At 40.5% G+C, this 23,758-nt stretch overlaps 1 protein-coding gene and 1 pseudogene across 1 annotated transcript; one reads left to right on the forward strand and one right to left on the reverse strand.

Annotated features, from left to right (window-relative positions):
* LOC111976307 (integrator complex subunit 11-like) overlaps positions 1-12,428 on the forward strand; it is a 13,151-nt pseudogene extending 723 nt beyond the window's left edge.
* Positions 11,505-14,933, reverse strand: LOC111977209 (lysophosphatidic acid receptor 6-like). The gene has a single exon (XM_024006570.2). The coding sequence runs from the start codon at positions 14,906-14,908 to the stop codon at positions 13,772-13,774; it is 1,137 nt and encodes a 378-aa protein (XP_023862338.1). The 5' UTR covers positions 14,909-14,933; the 3' UTR covers positions 11,505-13,771.
* Positions 14,934-23,758: the final 8,825 nt, after the last annotated feature.

The following is a 23,758-nucleotide window of genomic DNA, read 5'->3' on the forward strand; positions in this document are numbered from 1 at the left end:
TCTGTCCTTGTCGGATTCTTGTTTGATGTTTGCTGTTCCTGTGTCCTTGTTCCGCCCTGTCGTGTTCTTTGCCTTCTTCAGATGCTGCGTGTGAGCAGGTGTCTATGTCAGCTACGGCCAGTGCCTTCCTGAAGCGACCTGCAGTCTGTGGTCGCGTCTCCAGTCGTTCCTCTCTATTGACGAGAGGATTTCAGTTTCCTGTTTTGGATTGACCATTGATAATATCCAGGAGAATCATTATTTGTTTAATACTGGAATAAAGACTCTGTTACTATTACGTCGCTTTTGGGTCCTCATTCACCAGCATAACAGTCACGTTCTGACCATAGTTCTTTTGTGTTTTCTTTGTTTTAGTGTTGGTCAGGACGTGAGCTGAGTGGGCATTCTATGTTGTGTGTCTAGTTTTCACGTTTCTATGTTTGGCCTGATATGGTTCTCAATCAGAGGCAGGTGTTAGTCATTGTCTCTGATTGGGAACCATATTTAGGTAGCCTGTTTTGTGTTGGGGTTTGTGGGTGGTTGTCTTCTGTCTTTGTGTTCTATGCACCAGATAGGACTGTTTCAGTTTTGCCACATTTGTTATTTTGTATTTTGTAGTGTTCACGGTTTTGTCGTTATTAAACATGATGAACACTAACTACGCTGCGTCTTGGTCCGATCCCTGCTACACCTACTCTTCAGACGAAGAGGAGGAAATCTGCCGTTACACTGGTGTAACCAATTACCTTCAGAAGTCACATAATTAGTTAAATAAAGTCCACCTGTGTGCAATCTAAGTGTCACATGATCTGTCACATGGAGTCTGCAACACCACTAAGCAAGAGGTAAGCAAGCGGCACCACCAAGCAAGCGGCACCATGGCTACCAAGGAGCTCTCCAAACAGGTCAGGGACAAAGTTGTGGAGAAGTACCGATCAGGGTTGGGTTATAAAAACATATCAGAAACTTTGAACATCCCACGGAGCACCATTAAATCCATTATTTAAAAAAATTAAGAATATGGCACCACAACAAACCTGCCAAGAGACGGCCGCCCACCAAAACTCACGGACCAGGCAAGAAGGGCCTTAATCAGAGAGGCAACAAAGAGACCAAAGATAACCCTGAAGGAGCTGCAAAGCTCCACAGCGGAGATTGTAGTATCTGTCCATAGGACCACTTTAAGCCGTACACTCCACAGAGCTGGGCTTTACGGAAGAGTGGCCAGAAAAAAAACATTGCTTAAAGAAAAAAAATAAGCAAACACGCTTGGTGTTCGCCAAAAGGCATGTGGGAGACTCCCCAAACATATGGAAAAAGGTACTCTGGTCAGATGAGACTAAAATTGAGTTTTTTGGACATCAAGGAAACACTATGTCTGGCGAAACCCAACACCTCTCATCACCCCGAGAACACCATCCCCACAGTGAAGCATGGTGGTGGCAGCATCATGCTGTGGGGATGTTTTTCATCAGCAGGGACTGGTTAACTGGTCAGAATTGAACTAATGATGTATGGCGCTAAATACAGGGAAATTCTTGAGTGAAACCTGTTTCAGTCTTCCAGAGATTTGAGACTGGGACGGATGTTCACCTTCCAGCAGGACAATGACCCTAAGCATACTGCTAAAGCAACACTCAAGTGGTTTAAGGGAAAACATTTAAATGTTTTGGGATGGCCTAGTCAAAGCCCAGACCTCAATCCAATTGAGAATCCGTGGTATGACTTAAAGCTGTACACCAGCAGAACTCATCCAACTTGAAGAAGCTGGAGCAGTTTTGCCTTGAAGAATGGGCAAATATCCCAGTGGTTATATGTGCCAAGCTTATAGAGACATACCCCAAGAGACTTGCAGCTGTAATTGCTGAACAATGTGGCTCTGCAAAGTATTGACTTTGGGGGGCGTGAATAGTAATGCACGCTCAAGTTTTCTGTTGTTTTGTCTTWTTTCTTMTTTGTTTRKCCCCCCCCCCCCCCCAAAAAAAAGAATGTGTGTCTTGTGGTGGCATATTTCTGCTTTACCAAATGAGGAGAGTTACAAACTTCACACACCAGTCAGAGTTATACATAAACTACATATTTAATAATAAGAGCTTTGCAATAGCCTTTGACTTTCAATGATGCGCTATCTCTAATGAACCATTGAAAGTGTCAACAGAAAAGTACAAAGATCTTTTCTAGCCAAGATACACCCCTCTCAACTTACATGACGAACCACAGATCTTAGGAACTGTTCACAAAGAAAGACTTTTACTTGAGAGAGAGGAGTATCCCATTGCCAGATAGAATTCGCTATAAATTATCGTTCAGTTTGATCCCTAAGACGAGGTTCTAATCTTGTTCCTGGTACTTCATAGCACAAAAACATTACCTCATGTTATCTGGAATGCTCTTTAGGTTTTATCACCCAAAGACATCATAAATCTCCTCTGTCAGTGCTATCTCATAGAGGCCCATCCTCAGTGGAACACACACACAATAGTTAACAGAATACTGTATTTTGTCGAATAAAATAACCATTATAATGCAATACAAGCATTATAACATAATCTTGCAATTTTCCACAACAGTCTTCAAAGTGGTAGGCATGTTGTGTACATCAAATGATTTAAACCCCCAAACAATCAATTTTAATTCCAGGTTGTAAGGCAACAAAATTGGAGGGGGTGAATACTATTGCAAGCCACTGTACCACACCTGTCAGGTGGGTGAATTATCTTGGCAAAGGAGAAATGCTCACTAACAGGGATGTAAACAAATTTGTGCTTAAAATTTGAGAGAAATAAGCTTTTTGTAATGAGATCTTTATTTCAGCTCATGAAACATGGGACCAACACTTTACATGTTGTGTTTATATTTTTCTTCAGTATAAATGACAGAGTGAAAAGAAGGAAGTCTGTACATAATACAAATATTCCAGAACATGCATCTTGTTTGCAATAAGGCACTAAAGTAAACTGCAAAGAATGTGGCAAAGAAATTAACTTTATTTCCTGACTACAAAGTGTTATGTTTGGGGCAAATCCAACACAACACGTCACTTAGTATTACTCTTCATATTTTCAAGCATGATGGTGGCTGCATCATGTTAGGGGTGTGCTTGTCATCGGGAAGGACTGTTTTTTGGGGGGGATAAAAATATATACGGAATAGAACTAAACATAGGCAAAATCCTAGAGGAAAACCTGGTTCAGTCTGCATACCAACAGACACTGGGAGACAAATTCACCTTTCCGCAGGACAATAACCTAAAACACATTGCCAAATTCACCTTTCCGCAGGACAATAACCTAAAACACATTGCCAAATATACATTCTTAAAATAATTATTCAAGCTCTGTCTAGTTGGTTGTTGATCATTGCAAGACAGCCATTTTCAAGTCTTGCTATAGATTTTCAAACCGTTTGAAGTCAAAACTTAACTAGGCCACTCAGATACATTCAATGTCATCTTGGTAAGCTACTCCGGTGTAGCAAATATTGTACAGCCCAGCTCTTAGAGACTTACCCACAAATACTCACAGCTGTAATCGCTGCCAAAGGCTGACTCAGGGGTATGAATGCTTATGTAAATTAGAGATTTCTGTATTTAACTTTCAATAAATTAGATTTTTTTTCTAAAACATGTTTTCACTTTGTCATTGTGGGGTATTGTGTGTAGATGGGTGGGGGATTATTTTTTTAATACATTTTTTATTCAGACTATAACAAAATATGGAATACAGTGCATTCGGAAAGTATTCAGACCCCTTGACTTTTTCCACATCTTGTTACATTACAGCCTTATCGTAAAATGGATTAAATAGTTTTTTTCGTTATCAATCTACACACAATACCCCATTCAGACCCTTTACTCAGTATTTGTTGAAGCACCTTTGGCAGCGATTACAGCCTCAAGTCTTCTTGGCACACCTGCATTTGGGGAGTTTCTCCCATTCTTCTCTGCAGATCCTCTCAAGCTCTGTCAGGTTGGATGGGGAGCGTCGCTGCACAGCTATTTTTCAGGTCTCTCCAGGGATGTTAGATAGGGTTCAAGTCCGGGCTCTGGCTAGGCCACTCAAGGATATTGAGACTTGTCCCGAAGGTGAACCTTCGCCCCAGTCTGAGGTCCTGAGTGCTCTGGAGCAGGTTTTCATGAAGGATCTCTCTGTACTTTGCTCTGTTCATCTTTGCCTCGATCCTGACTAGTCTCCCAGTCCCTGCCGCTGATAAACATCCCCACAGCATGATGCTGCCAGCACCATGCTTCAACATAGGGATGGTAACAGATTTCCTTCAGACGTGACCCTTGGCATTCAGGCCAAAGAGTTCGATCTTAGTTTCATCAGACCAGAGAATCTTGTTTCTCATGGTCTGAGAGTCCTTTAGGTGCCTTTTGGCAAACTCCATGCGGGCTGTAATGTGCCTTTTACTGAGGAATGGCTTCCATCTGGCCACTCTACCATAAAGGCCTGATTGGTGGAGTGCTGCAGAGGTGGTTCTGGAAGGTTTTCCCATCTCCACAGAGGAACTCTGGAGCTCTGTCAGAGTGACCATCGGGTTCTTGGTTACCTCCCTGACCAAGGCCATTCTGGCCATTCAATTGCTCAGTTTGGCTGGGCGACCGGATCTAGGAAGAGTCTTGGTGGTTCCAAACTTCTTACATTTAAGAATGATGGAGGCCACTGTGTTCTTGGGGACCTTCAATGCTGCAGACATTTATTGGTACCCTTCCCAGGATCTGTGCCTTGACACAATCCTGTCTCGGAGCTCTACAGATGTTTCCTTCAACCTCATGGCTTGGTTTTTGCGCTGACATACACTGTCAACTGTGGGACCTTATCTAGACAGGTGTGCGCGTTTCCAAATCATGTCCAATCAATTAAATTTACCGCAGGTGGACTCCAATCAAGTTGTAGAGACATCTCATAGCAAAGGGTCTGAATACTTATGTAAATAAGGTATTTCTGTAGTTTTATTTTATTCTAAAAACGTGTTTTTGATTAGGAAAAAATTGTATGTAGTCAATTTTAGAATAAGTCTCTAATGTACCAAAATGTTGGATAATTCTAGGGGTCTTTTTTTGACTGACATTTTTTGAATTAACTTAAAAATATATATTATCCACCATCAAATCTCGCGTAGGGCCTCTAAAAGGCCCTGCCCTGCCCTAGTGGTCATACATACGTAATAGGACTTTTATTCTGCATCGTGAATTTTTGTATAATTTTATGTTTTTTTCTTACCTTTTTAATGGAAAAACTGTTTTTAAAAAATGGCTTTTTAACCTTTTAACTGGCACACCAAGAAAAAGTATGAGAAAATGTATTTTTTGGCTAAATTTGTATGGAGCCTCAATATAGGCCATAAATTAAGATGTTGTTTGTTTGCATGATTTAAACTTTGATAATGCATCACAAACATCTCAACCAGCCAGTTGTTGCCCAATTAGCGTAAACTAATTTTGTACTGAAATTTGCATAGACTTTTTCAGTCATCTAAAAAATGATGCATACATACATTTTACATTATGTCTGCTTCATTAATTTACAATGGAAGTTAGGACTAATATCAGATATTAATAAAATATGATACATGTAAAAATATGAATATTAGAATGCATGTAAATTAATGCGTTTACAGTGTATATGCTTAGAATACCAGTACAATTACACGTACTGAATGATATTGTGAAACATATTGAAGATAACAGTCATACAGTGAATAATGATATGGATTTGAAAGGATTTTTGGATTTGCACAGATTTAAAAAATCCCATAATATTTCTCCATTGTACATTATCTCTAGCTTTGACTTAATACCATTCCGTTAATCGGCAACTCAACTGACCGGTAGAGCATGTTTTTAAAGAGTTCCTCAAATTGTAAAACAACAACATATTAGTAATTTAATCATTCTGAAGTAATTTTTTAAAGGTCAACAACATTTTGCAACGTTCTCATTTCCCATTTTAAACACAATTAGTAAACTAAACGTGTGGTACTGTAAATTAGGTTTGGTTTTGCTCATGTTCACGTCCTAGCAACTTTGAATGCCTTCTTCAAAAAATATGGGAGTTCGATAATGAAATCCATATGATCATTTTACAAAATAGTATTTGTTGAGATGATAAAATATCCCAAACAAAATGTGGGTTTAATTTCTATTAACATTGGTTGTAAAGACTTGGTCAACCGCCCGGTTGAGCTGCCTGTTAAACAAATGTTAAGCAAAATTGTCCATTTGTCACATCCCTAGTGTGTAAAATGATTTAGATCCATGCTTATGTGTTCTATAATAAACCATTTTTATTCTGTGTTGTCATAGGGCTGCATGGATTGATAAGTGTCGGCCTGACATCCTCATCTTAGAGTCTACCTACGCCACCACCATCCGTGACTCAAAGAGGTGCAGGGAAAGGGACTTCCTGAAGAAAGTACATGAGACAGTGGAGAGAGGAGAGAGGAGGAGAGGTGAAGACCACCACACAGGTTTCTTCTGTCCCTTTAGCTAATTCTGTCTCTAGAACTTGTGCCTAATGGAGGAAATGTTGTACTCTCAGGTTCTGATTCCAGTTTTTGCCCTGGGAAGAGCTCAGGAACTGTGCATTCTATTGGAAACATTCTGGTAAGGTTGTAATTCCGAGTTTAATTTCCGAGTTCAATTAGTATTGTGATCATAGTGTCCATTTGTTAAGATGCCATTCATTTTGTGTTGATTTGGTGTTAGGCAATTCAGAGAAGGATTTCACAGTAACACTCTCCTCTCCTTCCACAGGGAGCAGATGAACACAAAGGCCCCCCATCTACTTCTCCACAGGGCTCACAGAGAAAGCCAATCACCTCCACAAACTCTTCATCACCTGGACCAATCAGAAGATCAGAAAAACCTTTGTACAGAGAAACATGTTTGAGTTCAAACACATCAAGGCCTTTGATCGCTCCTACGCAGACAACCAAGGACCAATGGTGCAGAAACATCATAGTTTTGTATGCTACTACTATAACATTACTTTACAGTTGACTGTATGTTTAGGCATTGATATGCTTTAGATACAGACAATTCCAATAATTTGTCCATTATAGATACTATTCTTCTTATCCCAGTGAATATTCTACATAGTCACTGTAGACCCGTTGTTATTATTAGGTTTATCCATGAAATTGTGTTGGAGCAGATAGTGTGCGACTTTCTAAATTAAATTATTGAAATATCACTACTGAAAAATGTGTGTGTTCCATGCTTTTCAGGAATGTTGCATGCTGGTCAGTCTCTACAGATTTTCAAGAAGTGCGCTGGCAACGAGAAGAATATGGAGAGTCCCATTTAAGATCTATACCATAAGCCTCCCGAGAGGTGCAGTGGTCTAAGGCACTGCATCACAGTGCTAGCTGTGCCACTAGAGATCCTGGTTCGAGTCCAGGCTCTGTCGCAGCCGGCCACGACCGGGAGACCCATGGGGCGGCGCACAATTGGCCCAGCGTCGTCCGAGTTAGGGGAGGGTTTTGTGCGACAGGGATGTCCTTGTCCCATTGCGCTCTAGCGACTCCTGTGGCGGGCCGGGCGCATGCACGCTGACACGGTCGACAGGTGTACGGTGTTTCCTCCGACACATTAGTGTGGCTGGCTTCCGGGTTAACCAGGCATTGTGTTAAGAAGCAGTGCAGCTTGGTTAGGTTGTGTTTCGGAGGATGCATGGCTCTCGACCTTCGCCTCTCCCGAGTCCGTACGGCAGTTGCAGCGATGAGACAAGACTGTAACTACCAATTGGATACCACGAAATTGGGGAGAAAAAGGGGTAAAAAAATTAAATAAATAAAATCTATACCATAAAACTTCAATTAAATGGCGAGTCTCAAATAGCCACCATGTCTAAATGAATTGTTTACGAGGTTATCATGAATTACAATGAATTGGTTTAATGTTTGATTTGTTACATTACAGATGCCCTATGCAGAAATGCTCCGCCATTTCCTGGTTGCAAAAATTCTAATTGTTTGCCTAATTTCAGTTTGTGACAAAATATGCATGTACAGTGTAGAGAATCATTGTACCATCTACACCGGTGTGAAATATATTCTTATTCGTTTGTTTGAAGCTGGTTTACAAAACCGAAAGTAAAAGATGCAAATCTGAAACTTAAGAACGGGAAGCATAGACATAGCACACATAGAACAGATCTACCGCTTCTTAGACTTGATTTCAATGAGAGTGACAGATCTTTCTAACTAACTGGCAAACACAAAAAGCCTATTTCGGGAGTAAAGACCCCCAGAAATTGGCTAATCACCCTCTACTGGCAAAAGTAAGATCTGCCAAAAAATGCACAGTGAAAGTAAAGAATCATTTTCTGTCATGGAAAGTGTTGTTTTAAAAATATATATTTTTTAGCCATACTAAGACAAACATGACAAAGTGTGTAAATAAGAACACATTAGTGCAGGATATGAAGAAATTTATTATAATGCTGGAAGTGGATGCTGGAATTAAAATATTTACTACGCAAAGGAGAAAATGCTGTGCACATTAAGGAAATAGAAGCCTCTCTCTAGTAAGTGCCTGTTGTGTTCAGTGATTTAAGCAAATAAATGCCTGGGCTATTAATTTGAGTTTTATGTAGATTACAGAGCTGAAGTAAATACCCATTTCTGCAAAGTTGGGGAGAAAAACAATTCTACTTTTCATTTTATGTTTATCAGATCATCATGACTGGGTATTGTGTGCAAGGCACCATCAGACACAAGATCCTGAATGGTCAAAAGAAACTGCAGATGGAAAATAGACAAACTGTAATGCAAGATGAGATTATATTGAACTTTATGTATAATCATGATGCTACTGCAGTAATAGATATCAAGTGGATATGTTGAAATTGAGATCGGTGAGCCAACCTGCTGAGTTTGTCCTCTGTCTGTGACCCCTGCAGTTGGATGTGAATCTGCACGTGGAATACATGTCGTTCAGCGCCCATGCAGACGCTAAGGGCATCATGCAGCTCATCCGCATGGCAGAGCCTCACAACATGCTGCTGGTGCACGGAGAGGCCAAGAAGATGGAGTTCTTCAAGGACAAGATTGAGCAGTTCAGGGAGTGACACCAGGATGTCCTTGTAACCCTATCTGTTTCAAGAATGTCAGGGGTTTAGAGAAAAGGATATAGAATTGTAGTGTGTGCCACATGTTTGAGGAGCACTGGGTAGTGTTTAGTAGTAGGGCACAGCAAAATGTTTTGCAACAGAAAACAACAGTCTTCTTATTAGACAAGTTCACATTTCCACCTCCCTCGTTTTATTCCATTTGAAAGGTTTTTCTCCTCACTGAAGAGCCCTGATATTACCATCATCAGTCATTCTATGTGAATACAGGCATCAACTCATTCATTCCAACCAACGGTGAGACGACCACTGTGATCACCAACCCCAGTGTCCCGGTGGACATTTTACTCAACCTGCTCAAGAGGGAGATGGCCCTTAGAGGTATTTTTCAGTACACCTGAGTCAGTCTCGATCTATGTCACTCTCAGTTAATGTGTGTGTTATTCACTGTGATGTTTCAGAGGCCCCTTACCTGACCCGAAGAAGTCTCGTACCATGCATGGGACCCTGATCATGAAGGATAAAGTAAGTTCTCAATTCCATCAACTGCCATGCATACAAAATAAATATTCTGCTTTCTCTATTGTTTATGATATAAAACGTTAAACCAGGGCCTTGCCTTGCTAATTTAACACACCCTGTTAATGGCTGAAATGGGCTCAGTGGGATACTTTGGCTTTTCATTAAATCTATAAGAAAGCTAAAGCTTTGTCTGGGAATTAATGCACCGTCTCGACACTTACATCACAAGAAAGACGAAAGATAACTTTATTTTGATCGGTGTTCATTGTTTGTGGATGTGTAAAAAGTAATTTAATACAGTCGATGCACTGAAATGAAACGTCCGAAAATGAACACTTGGATTATAGTGATATTATGTCTGATCTCACAAATAATGTAAAATATGTTTAGATAGGTGTAACCTAGAGCCACGTGTGCTGAATTTTAATGGGAGGGTATCCTGTTATTGACACACTTGTTGAATTATGCAAGAGAATGTGACAACAACAGTAATTAATGAGCCAGTCAAGACCGCACATGCGAGTGCAGGTAGTGTAGACAGAGCAAATGTTGTTTGGTGTTTGTAGCCATGTTCCTCCCCTTTATGTTAATTTATTCATATACATTTACATTTACATTTAAGTCATTTAGCAGACGCTCTTATCCAGAGCGACTTACAAATTGGTGCATTCACCTTATGATATCCAGTGGAACAACCACTTTACAATAGTGCATCTAACTCTTTTAAGGGGGGGGGGGGGGGGGGGGGGTGTAGAAGGATTACTTTAATCCTATCCTAGTATCCTTAAAGAGGTGGGGTTTCAGGTGTCTCCGGAAGGTGGTGATTGACTCCGCTGACCTGGCGTCGTGAGGGAGTTTGTTCACCATTGGGGTGCCAGAGAGCGAACAGTTTTGACTGGGCTGAGCGGACTGTATCTTCCTCAGAAGGTAGGGAGGCGAGCAGGCCAGAGGTGGATGAACGCAGTGCCCTTGTTTGGGTGTAGGGCCTGATCAGAGCCTGAAGGTACGGAGGTGCCGTTCCCCTCACAGCTCCGTAGGCAAGCACCATGGTCTTGTAGCGGATGCGAGCTTCAACTGGAAAGCCAGTGGAGAGAGCGGAGGAGCGTGGGGTTGACGTGAGAGAACTTGGGAAGGTTGAACACCAGACGGGCTGCGGCGTTCTGGATGAGTTGTAGGGGTTTAATGGCACAGGCAGGGAGCCCAGCCAACAGCGAGTTGCAGTAATCCAGACGGGAGATGACAAGTGCCTGGATTAGGACCTGCGCCGCTTCCTGTGTGAGGCAGGGTCGTACTCTGCGAATGTTGTAGAGCATGAACCTACAGGAACAGGTCACCGCCATATATACTAATGTTCCCAATGTATTTATTCAGATGAGACACAAATATCCTGATTTCTAACACACACACAAAAAAGACCTGATTCAATAAGAAAAAGTATACAAAAAGAAGTGACATTTGACAGTGAATTGAATACCTGAATTCCCACCCGAATCACAGAATTCCATTCATTATTTGTACTTACCAGTAAAATGTTTTATGTGCTATAATTCAGTCGATATCTGATAGATGACAAAATTGTGAATAGTTTGGAGTTTTTTCATGCATTGTCCAAGAATGTTGCATTTATTACAATTGTTTTTAAAACCTTAACAATTTAGATGACCAGTTGCTAGTGTTTGTAATTCAGGGTTTTTTATTCTCTGCCTTTGGCCTTGCAAGTTTTGTTCTATTATTGCCCTTGGTTCACTTCTCCCCCATTTGTTCCCCTGCTCTCCCTGGGTGTAGAGTCTTTGGCTGGTCTCTCCAGAGCAAGCTCTCAATGAGCTGGGCCTCAACGTGCACCAGCTCCGCTTCACTTGACGAGTGCAGCCCCACGACGCGCACAGTGACCCCGACACCCTCATCAGGATCTACACACACCTCAATAGGTACAGTAAGACAAAGTTTACCATTTTTATTCTTATTTGGGCAACGCTTGGGCATAAAATGTACAAAGTTTGTTCTATGTCTTGAGCAAAAAAAAGTATACATGTATCACAAAAAAAGAGTTACAGTAAAAGGACTAATATGAATGATTCATTCTCCCATTTCTCTCTGTATTGCCTCTGTTCTAGTCTACTGAAAGGTTACACCATCCAGCACCTCCCAGGCTCTTCAGCTGAAGAGCCCAACACCAAGGTGTTATTGCTCTCCTGGAGCTATCAGGTAAGGAGGACGGGTGTTGGAAATGAGTGTTATTGTGCCAGACCACAGTGTCTGCTTAGCAGTATGTCTGGGTACACTGTCCATTCATGGCTCAAACCAGGGTCTGCATCGCAAACACGCGTGACCGTCTGTTTGACAACGTACTAGCCAGTTGCGCCACTGAAAAGCGATGTGATTGGAGGCAGTTCAAGCTTTGGAGTGTGCTTACGGTACTATCTGAACCATGTTGTACTATACACATTATGGCGCAGCCCACAACCTTAAAGAGTCCTGTGGTTTCTATACCTTGTTGCTTGAGTCACCGTCGCCATATCCTGTGATGCACTTCTATTTATTTGACCAAAAACATTTAGCTACAGCAGTACATGTAGCGACCACAAGCCATAACCTTTTCGAATCTAACCCTTTTTAGATAAACACTATGTAAATGTCAATGATATGATCAAAATAGACTTTAGGTTAGTATGTTTCCTGATAGAGAAGATTTACTAATCACAAGTCAAACTACTCCATCACATTCTCAGATGGTTCATTTCAATCCAAATGATGTCAACCTGGTTTTATTTGTAGGATGACAGTCTGGGGAGCTTTCTGTCTCTGTCTACTCTGCTGAAGAAAGGACTTCCATCGGGATCGTCTTCAATATAATCCCATTGTTCAGTGTAACTTTCTGTAAAGGTCAGTATGTCTGTTGTACAAAGCTTGAATACATACAGTTGAAGTCGGAAGTTTACATACACTTACGTTGGAGTCATTAAAACTCGTTGTTCAACCACTCCACAAATTTCTTGTTAACAAACTATAGTTTTGGCAAGTCGGTTAGGACATCTACTTTGTGCATGACACAAGACATTTTTCCAACAATTGTTTACAGACAGATTATTTCACTTATTCACTGTATCACAATTTCAGTGGGTCGGAGGTTTACAGACAATAAGTTGACCTTTAAAGTTTAAGTTGACCTTTAAGTTGTGCCTTTAAACAGCTTGGAAAATTCCAGAAAACGATGTCATGGCTTTAGAAGCTTCTGATAGGCTAATTGACATCATTTGAGTCAATAGGAGGTGTACCTGTGGATGCATTTCAAGGCCTACCTTCAAAAAGGCCAGACTACGGTTTGCAACTGCACATGGGGACAAAAATCGTACTTTTTGGAGAAATGTCCTCTGGTCTGATGAAACAAAAATATAACTGTTTGGCCATAATGACCATCGTTATGTTTGGAGGAAAAAGGGGGAGGCTTGCAAGCCGAAGAACACCATCCCAACCGTGAAGCACAGGGGTGGCAGCATCATGTTGTGGGGGTGCTTTACTGCAGGAGGGACTGGTGCACTTCACAAAATAGATGGAAAATTATGTGGATATATTGAAGCAACATCTCAAGACATCAGTCAGGAAGTTAAAGCTTGGTCGCAAATGAGTCTTCCAAATGGACAATGACCCCAAGCATACTTCCAAAGTTGTGGCAAAATGGCTTAAGGACAACAAAGTCAAGGTATTGGAGTGGCCGTCACAAAGCCCTGACCTCAATCCTATAGAAAATTTGTGGGCAGAACTGAAAAAGCTAGTGCGAGCAAGGAGGCCTACAAACCTGCCTCAGTTACACCAGCTCTGTCAGGAATTAATTGAGTGTATGTAAACTTCTGACCCACTGGGAATGTGATGAAAGAAATAAAAAATGAAATAAATCCTTCTCTCTACTATTATTCTGAAATTTCACATTCTTAAAATAAAGTGGTGATCCTAACTGACCTAAGACAGGAAATCTTACTAGGATTAAATGTCATGAATTGTGAAAAACTGAGTTTAAATATATTTGGCTAAGGTGTATGTAAACTTCCAACTTCAACTGTACATGTTTGCAAAGGTTGGTGGTTTACGATGGCAAAAATTGCTTCACCAATTGTCTTCAGAGTTTGTGAGTAGAATATATAAAGCATACAATTACATTAGTTGATAGGATACAGTTGGAGCCAGTTTATCCAAACCATTCACTGTCCTACAGCAATGGTATAGAGCCCCCTATTCCTCCTGGCCCAAATCCATCTGAACCTGGCCATGGAGGGACTCCACTTACAGCGACTAGTGGTGAAGTAGTAGAGCAGGGGGTCCAGACAGCTGTTGAGGCTGACCAGAGCCAGGGTCACCTGCCGGGCATTGTAGATGGCATTGGCATGGGGACAGTGATGGATGGCCCCTTGACGGCGGAGCAGGTGCAGGAAGTGAACCACATGATACGGCATGAAGCAGAGCAGGGTGATAGCCAGGATGGTGTAGATGACCCTCAGGGCTCCGCGGGCCATGTTGGTCCGGATGAGAGCGATGCGCCGTGCCACCAGAGGGTAACACACCAGGATGACCACAGAGGGCAGTAGCGAGCCGAAGACGAGACTGAATAAGCTGTACGGCGCCACACGCCTGTCCCACTCGTGCTTTGAAAAGTTCTCAAAGCAGCTACGGCGATGGGGGAGACCTCCGCCAGGTTTGCTGTCCAGAGGTCCGACTCGGATGAAAGACAGAACAGCCACCCCCGCCACCACCCACACCGCCACACTCACCACTACAGTATACCACGAGTTCCGGAGCCTCAGATAGATGTGAGGATGGGCGACGGCCGTGTATCGATCCACACAGATACAGGTCATGAAGGCGATGCTGATGTAGATGTTGGCGAAGAACAGTGTTCCTGTAATGCGGCAAGCCATGTCTCCGAATACCCAGTCGTTTCTGTTGAGGAAGTAGTGGATCTTGAAGGGCAGGGTGCAGAGGATGGCTGTGTCGGCTAGGGCCAGGTTGATCACGTACACGTTAGAGGACGTGCGGGGAGTGATCTTGAAGATGAACATGTAGAGGGCTCCCACGTTTCCTGGCAGGCCCAGTGCCATCACCAGACTGTAGACGGCTGGGAAGAGGTATAACTGGTAGTCTGCTGGGGTACTGCAGTTGCCAGGTAAATCTCCAACAGATGTATTCATTGTTTCAGGTCGGATAATCAAAATGAGCTTGTAGGTGACAGAGCCAGTGGGAGAGTTTACTTCTGCTTTCCTTTGCTGATTATGGAACCTATGGTGAAAGTGTTCACAGTCAGATATTATCACTGTTGATGTTTTACAGAAGAGATTTCTCATCCTATCCTCTGCTTGCTTGACTTATCATGCCGTAATTCACCAATACAATCATAGCTTCCATTGTTAAAAGTTGCTGTTTGAATTTCTTTATCTGATTTACATTTAAGTCATCGAATTGAAACTATCAAGATATTTTTCCACTTATGAACACCATGTGTATTCTGTGACTATAGGCTACAATTCTTACCTATGACTAAATAAAGTAAACTGTGTTGGTAAAAGATAAAGTATCTTTAAAGAAAAAAGTACTTGCGTTTCTGAAGAACACTTGCTGGATCCACAAATCCACCAAAAAAAGAGTCAGCGAATTATTACACAGTAGGCTAATAAACATGAGCACTAAACAAATGCATTGTCTGTTTTCCCCCACACCTTCATATGAGCTTGTTGTCATGGGCTTGGACATTTCTTTGTGAGCTCTGTCGTGTGAGTGGGTGGTGCTCAGTGCTATATCAAGCTACACAGGAAACCTTCAGTGCGTGTACTGTGGTCCTCAGTGTGTGGGTTGTATCAGACACCCACCATCCTGTCAAGTCGTTGCCTCGTTATTTTTTGTTGAAGGTGCTAGACCTAATTAATAACAGTACAGGACTAGCTGTCAACACAAGCAAGCCATGCCATTGCCACAAGGTCAGTTTAAGATTGACTTACTTTATAATTGACCGACTATTTAATCTTCTACTTAACTTGCATCTTCTACTGAACTTGCATCTTCTACTGAACTTGCATCTTCTACTGAACTTGCATCTTCTACTGAACTTAGCATCCTTCCTTCTGACTTGCATCTTTCTACTTAACTTGCATCTTCTACTGAACTTGCATCTTCTACTGAACTTGCATCTTCTACTGAACTTGCATCTTCTACTGAACTTGCATCTTCTACTGAACTTGCATGATAGTTTATTGGATCCTTGATACTTCCCTGGGGGTTGTGTCCTCACTAAATGATGCTAAGCTTGTCAAATTGGTGGCACTTGTCAGTGCATTTGATATGCTATTCTGGGTGTCTTGACTCTTCTTCAACACTGGAGGGCGTTTAACACAAATCAAATGTCCTTTACTGCCGGTCATGTCATTGTCTGCAGCACAGCAACAAGCCATACCGCTGAATAGTAAAAGCAAAATTCGAAAGCACAATTATTGAAAGGGATTTTGATCCATATATTTGCTGTGAGGGCTTTATGGCTTTGTCGATGTGCTGATGCTTAAATGTTATTCAAATATTTCATGCAAAATAGGATGTTTTGACGTTGACATTCAAATCATTATTTGGTTCATTGTTTTGAGTTATTCTCTAAAATAATGCTAAATTATACACAACAATACAATACCATCATGGAATATCCAGCAATGCATATCTTTCATTCATCTTGGATGACTGGAATGTTACTGAAATCCGTTATTGATTTGTACTGTAAGGGTTGTTCAAAGGGAATAATCAGGTACTGTTCATGTTGTGAACTATTCCTGAAAACCTTAACTGTTTTGGACCTGGTTATAAGAACAGATGGGAAACCCCCTCCATCACCACCAGGGAGAATCCAACACAGCCAGAGTCGGTTAGACACAGGCAGCAATCACCGGCCAGATGTACTGTAGTCTACTTGGCCAAGCACAGCATGATGGATGGCTGACACACACAGTCACACTCACAATACACGGCTGATAAGTCACAGAATCAAATTAGATGATGGCTAGAGCCAGGAAGTAGCTCTCTCTCTCATCCTACCCTCACTCTCCAGCCCACCCCCCTCTCCGCTGTGCCATCGCCTAGCAACGCTGCTGCTGTACTCACCAGTCTTTCACAACATCCAATCCCACCCTCCCCAAGAGGAGGGAAAGAGAAAGGGGGATACCTAGTCAGTTGCCCAACTGAATGTACTCAACTGAAATGTGTCTTCCGCATTTAACCCAGCCCATCTGAATCAGAGAGGTGCGGGGGGCTGCCTTAATCGACATCCATGTCTTCGGCGCCCGGGGAAGAGCACTGCCTCTATCAGTGTTAGACACATTTTACCACAGCCACAAGACACGAGCGAGGGCTAAAATATATTTTGTAGCTGCTCATTTCATGGTAACTCTATACACTGTAATTTCCCAAGAGGTATATATGGCTAAAGTAGCCTATGTGAGGGTTTAGTAATTAACCCGTGTGAAAAGTGGGTTGAGAGCTGACAAGTAGTGTTTACTATGGAATCTCTGCATTCAGATCAGGGTCAGAAACCATACATATTTACTGATGGTGTGAGGAGACAATCATTGTGGAGAGACACAAAGTGTGTGCGTGCCTTCAGAAAGTATTCACACACTTTGACTTTTTGTTACAGCCTGAATTTAAAATGGATTAAATTTAGATTTTTTTGGTCACTAGCCTACACACAATCCCCATAATGTCAAATGAAATTATGTTAAATAATATATATATATTTTTTTACAAATTAATTAAAAATGAAAAGCTGAAATGTCTTGAGTCAATATGTTATGGCAATCCTAAATATGTTCAGGAGTAAAAATGTGCACTCACTCTGTGTGCGATAACAGTGTTTAACATGATTTTTTAAATGTTTAGCTCATCTCTGTACCCCACATACAATTATCTGTACAGTCCCTCAGTCGAGCAGTGAATTTCAAACACAGATTCAACTACAAAGACCAGGGAGGTTTTCCAATGCCTCACAAAGAAGAGAGGGGGAAAAAACTGACATTGAATATCCCTTTGAGCATGGTGAAATTATACTTTAGATGGTGTATAAATACACCCAGTCACTAGAAAGATACAGGTTGTTCTTCCAAACTCAGATGCCAGAGAGGAAGGAAACCACTCAGGAAATGGTATCATAAGGCCAATGATGACTTGAAAACAGTTACAGAGTTTAACAGCTGTGATAGGAGAAAACTGAGGATGGATCAACAACATTGTAGTTACTCCACAATTCTAACCTAAATGACAGAGTGAAAAGAAAGACTCCTGTACAAAATAAAACATTTCCAAAATATGCATCCTGTTTGGAAGTTTTTTGCAAGATATTCACTTTTGTCCTGAATACAAAGTTTTATGTTTGGTGCAAATCCAATACAACACATTGCTGAGTACCACTCTTCATATTTTCAGGCATAGTGGTGGCTGCATCATGTTAAGGGTATGCTTGTAATCATTAAGAACTGGGGAGTTTTTCAGGATAAAAAATTTACGGAATGGTCTTAGCACAGGGGGAAAAAATTACATAATGGTCTTAGCAGAGGAAAACCTTGTTCAGTCAGCTTTCCACCAGACACTGGGAGATTAATTCATCTTTCAGAAGGACAATAACCTAAAACACACGGCCAAATCTACCCAATGAGTTGCTTACCAAGAAGACAGTGAATGTTCCTGAGTGGCCCAATTACATTTTTGACTTAAATCTGCTTGAAAATCTATGGCAAGAACTGAAAATGGTTGTCTAGCAATGATCAACAAACAATTTGACAGAGCTTGAAGAATTTTGAAAATAATAATAGGAAATGTTTCACAATCCAGATGTGGAAAGCTCTTAGAGACTTACCCAGAAAGACTCACAGCTGTAATCATTGCCAAAGGTGCTTCTACAAAGTATAAACTCAGGGGTATGAATACTTATGTAAATGAGATACTTCTGTATTTCATTTTCACAACAACAAAAAACACGTTTTCACTTTGTCATTTTTGTGTGTAGATGGGTGAGAAATCAAATATATTTAATCCATTTAGAATTCAGGCTGTAACACAACTAAATGTGGAATAAGTCAAGGGGTATGAATATTTGTATCTGCATATCACACTGTATCTGCATGTACACTCCTCTACGTGTTTATTTGGACATGAAGCTAAAACTGTTTAATTTGGCTCTACTCCATAAGTATTTGGACAAATTCACTTATAGTGTATTCAATTTGTCAAAAGTTTAGGATTTGGTCCCATATTCCTAGCACGCAATGACAACAAGCATGTGACCACAAACTTGTTGGATGCATTTGCAGTTTGTTTTGGTTGTGTTGCGGATTATGTTGTGCCCAATATAAATGAATGGTAAATAATGTATTGTGTAATTTTAGAGTCACTTTATTGTAAATAAGAATACAATATATATTTTTCTGAACACCTAAATTCATGTGGATGCTACTATGATTACAGATAATCAGCAATGAACAGTGTATAATGCTTACCTCCCCTGTTATCGCCAATAGCGAAAGGTTAGTATGTTTTGAGGATATGATCTTTGTGCATCTGTTACTTTCAAACGCATTATTATACACGATTCATTCATGTTTACCTGTAGTCATGGTAGCATCCACATTAATGTAGAAGTATTCTTATTTACAATAAAAGTGACTGCAAAATCTGAATTTGTACAAATACTTGACACCTTCAAATGGGGGGCCTAGATACATAGTGTTTTCATTTCTAAACGGTAAAACAGATATATTTGAAAATACCCTCAAATCAAAGGGGACATTCTGTAGCGGAGAGTGGGGTAAGTTGAGCCAAATGGTTAGTTGAGCCACCCCTTGTTTCTACAAAACCATATACAAAATGAATAATGCGACCAAATATTTAGGAAGAGGTCATCATTTCATGGAGTTTGTGAAGGAATAAACCACATGGAAAAAGAGGTAAGTAAGTTAGGTCCATAAAACGGAGTTTCACCAAGTCAAATGTGTGTTATAGGTTTCATTATGCTTTAACCAAACCAAATGATACCGTTTTAATATTGTTCTATAAATCAGTTGGGATCTTCATAAGCTTCAATATGAGGTCCTAAAACGAGCATGAAAGTGCATCCTTGTAGCTGTGCGCAACTATAGTAAACATTTTTGCCTTGGTGTAAATTGAGCCAATGGCCACCAAAATCTATACAAATTATGATTATATTTTATCCGTTTTAAGCATTATATGTATAGTATTTTTGCAATGTGTCATGCATATGAACTCAAAATAGGGCATTATTGTTGTTATAGAGCAGATATCATCATGCCCTGTGCATACAAATATAAAAGAAGCAGGGGTCTAGCCCCCCTTGAGGTTCTTGAGAGCAGACAAGGAAGTGGGAGAAGGGAATAAGTCCATTCGAGCAGCAGCAAAGGATAAAAACATTGACTGAATAGCTAGGTTTCCATCCAATTGGCCTGATTTTCCTGCAAGTATTCTGAAATCTGCATAAAGAAAATATGCGGATTTTCCCACCAGTGGTGTTACTCTTGTTGTTGCAAACAAAAATCAGTGTGTGATAACAGTGCACACAAAATGAACTTTTTCGCTTAAGTTTTCATGTACTGAATAAAAATCTAAAGATCAATGTGTTTCCATCGCATTTTCAACTCTACCGATAGTTTTGCCACACACCATTGCGTTACATAGCAAATGTGCCTCCTCTGGTGTTGGCATGTGCGCAGTTTCTAACAGCTCGCAAATACTGTGCAGGTAGACTAGTCTACTTGATGAGATTATTATTGATAAGAGCGAGAATATTTTCATTTGTCAAACAGCAGTCAAGCATCTATCATCATGTCACTCACCAGAATAAGGCCCTTGATATTTATTGGAAAGGAGAATCAAGCTCATCACCGTGCACTTTCACTACCCTGTGAAATTCATCATCATTTATTTAATCTGTAGCCTAATAAACTGCATAGTGTCATGAGTCATAGTGGGAAGAGTCGAAGGACCACACACCATATCATCGCGTGACTCCAAGTTTACTTCGATATGATGGTTATTGTATCAATATTTGCGCATAAAGGCATTTCCACCATAATTTCTCGTACATTCATTTTAAAGAGACAAAAAGATCCCACCATGTCGAACTAACAAATTATCTGTCGGCATTTATAAAATTGTACAGAAACTTCCAGTTTCCATCATAGCTGTCAAGATTTGTATTATTATAGTGCATTCGGAAAGTATTCAGACCCCTTGACTTTTTTCGCATTTTGTGAAATTATAGCCTTATTCTAAAATGTATAAATCGTTTCCCCCCTTATCAATCTACACACAATAACGCATAATAACAAAGCAAAAACAGGTTCTTAGAATTTTTTGCAAATATATAAAAAAAAAAAGAATAACTAATATCACATTTACATAAGTATTCAGACCCTTTACTCAGTACTTTGTTGAAGCACTTTTTCTTGGGTATGATGGTACAAGCTTGGCACACCTGTATTTAGGGAGTTTCTCACATTCTTCTATGCAGATCCTCTCAAGCTCTATCAGGTTGGATGGGGAGCATCGCTGCACAACTATTTTCAGGTCTCTCCAGAGATGTTCGATCAGGTTCAAGTCCGGGGTCTGGCTGGGCCACTCAAGGACATTCAGAGACTTGTCCCGAAGCCACTCCTGCTTTGTCTTGGCTGTGTGCTTAGGGTCATTGTCCTGTTGGGAAGTAAACCTTCTCCCCAGTCTGAGGTCCTGAGCGCTCAGGAGCAAGTTTTCTTGAAGGATCTCTCTGTACTTTGCTCCATTCATCTTTCCCTCGATCCTGACTAGTCGCCCAGTCCATGTCGCTGAAAAATATCCCACAGCATGATGCTGCATCACCATGCTTCACTGTAGGGATGGTGCCAGGTTTCCTCCAGACGTGACATCCCTGACCAAGGCATTTCTAAATTTCTTCCATTTAAGAATGATGGAGGCCACTGTGTTCTTGGGGACCTTCAATGCTGCAGACATTTTTTGGTACCCTTCCCCAGATCTGTGCCTAGACACAATCCTGTCTCAAAACTCTACGGCTTGTTTTTTTCTCTGACATGTACTGTCAACTGTGGGACCTTATATAGACAGGTGTGTGCCTTTCCACATCATGTCCAATTAATTGAATTTACCACATGTGGACTCCAATCAAGTTGTGGAAACCTCTCAAGGATGATCAATTGAAACAGGATACACCTAAGCTCAATTTCGAATCTCATAGCAAAGGGTCTGAATACTTATGTAAATAAGTATTTCTATATATTTTTTTGCAAAAATTCACACAAACCTGTTTTTACTTTGTCATTATGGGGTATTGTGTGTAGATTGGTGAGTTATTTATTTTATTTAATCCATTTTAGAATAAGGCTGTAATGTAACAAAAGGTTGAAAAAGTCAAGGGGTGTGAATACTTTCCGAATGCACTTTACGTATGACTGGATGGAAACATGGTTAATGACACTGAAGGGGTACATTGATATAAAATAAAATGAACATGTACCTGTGTGAATGAGAGGCTATGATAGACATGGAGTCTGAGCTTGCTAGACATAGCAAGAATCTCACAGAGCAGTTTCATGGGCTTAGTAGCCTCAAATGCAGAGAACTTGCCTATGACGTGGCACATCGAAACAACATCCCTGTCCCAGACAGAAATAGAAGGGTAAGTGATATTGAACAGAGAGCTCTACAGTGAGCTCCAAAAATGTTGGGACATTGATCAATTTTTTGTTGTTTTGGCTCTGTACTCTGGCACTTTGGATTTCAAATGATACAATGACTGTGAGGTTAAAGTGCAGACTGAGGATGTTTTTATCCATAACAGTTTAGAAATTACAGCACTTTTTGAACATAGGGGACCAAAGGTGTTGGGACAAATTCACTTACAGTGAATAAGTTTGGACACACATACTTATTCAAAGGTTTTTCTTAATTTTTTACTATTGTCTACATTGTAGAAGAATAGTGAAGACATCAAAACTATGAAATAACACTTGGAATCATGTAGTAACCAAAAAAGTGTTTTTTAAAAGCAGCCAACAAGTGCTCAGCATATGTGGGAACTCCCTCAAGACTGTTGGAAAAGCATTCCAGGTTAAGCTGGTTGAGAAAATGCCAAGCATGTGCAAAGCTGTCATCAAGGCAAAGGGTGGCTACTTTGAAGAATCTCAAATATAAAATATATTTTGATTTGTTTTAACACTTTTTGGGTAACTACATGATTCCATATGTGTTGTTTCATAGTTTTGATGTCTTCACTATTATTCTACAATGTAGAAAATAGTAAAAAATAAAGAAAAACCCTTGAATGAGTATGTGTGTCCAAATGTTTGACTGGTACTGTATATGTGTATTAAAGTAATTAAATGTTTACTATTTCGTCCAATATTCCTAGCACACAATGATTACATCAAGCTTGTGACTACAAATTTGTTGGATGCATTTGCTGTTTGTTTTGGTTATGTTTCAGATTACAGAACAGAAATTAATGGTAAATAATGTATGGGGTCATTTTGGAGTCACTTTTATTGTAAATAAGACTAGGATATGTTTCTAAATACTTCTAAATTAATGTGGAATCTACCATGATTACGAATAATACTGAATGAATCGTGAATATTGATGAGTGAGATAGTTACAGAGGCATAAATATCATAAATGGTTCACCCGATATATTAAAGCTGACAGTCTGCAATTTAACCTCATAGTAATTTTATCATTTCAAATCCAAGGTGCTGGAGTACAACAACACATTTGGAGTACAACAACACATTTGTCACTGTCCCAATACTTTTGGAGCTCACTGTATATCTGAATGTAGGCATACATTTAAGATTACAATATACCACACCCCCATACCATGAATTAAACTTTGACCTACCAGCACCACCAAGCACTTGTCACAGGCCACCATTAAGCACTGTCACAGGACACCACCAAACACTTGTCACAGGACACCATCACCCACTTACCCCAAGGTGGCTCAACTTACCCTGTCCCGATGCTCAACTTACCCCATACCCATACCGGAAAACAAGCTATGTTTTTAAAGCTGTTATGTTTACATCAATTCTGATTATTTCCAGGGATACACAACATCCCCCCCAAAAAAATGTAGATATCTTTGTTAGAAAGAATACTATATT

This window comes from Salvelinus sp. IW2-2015, linkage group LG17 (genome assembly GCF_002910315.2).
Source record: "Salvelinus sp. IW2-2015 linkage group LG17, ASM291031v2, whole genome shotgun sequence".
Lineage (NCBI taxonomy): Eukaryota > Metazoa > Chordata > Actinopteri > Salmoniformes > Salmonidae > Salvelinus > Salvelinus sp. IW2-2015.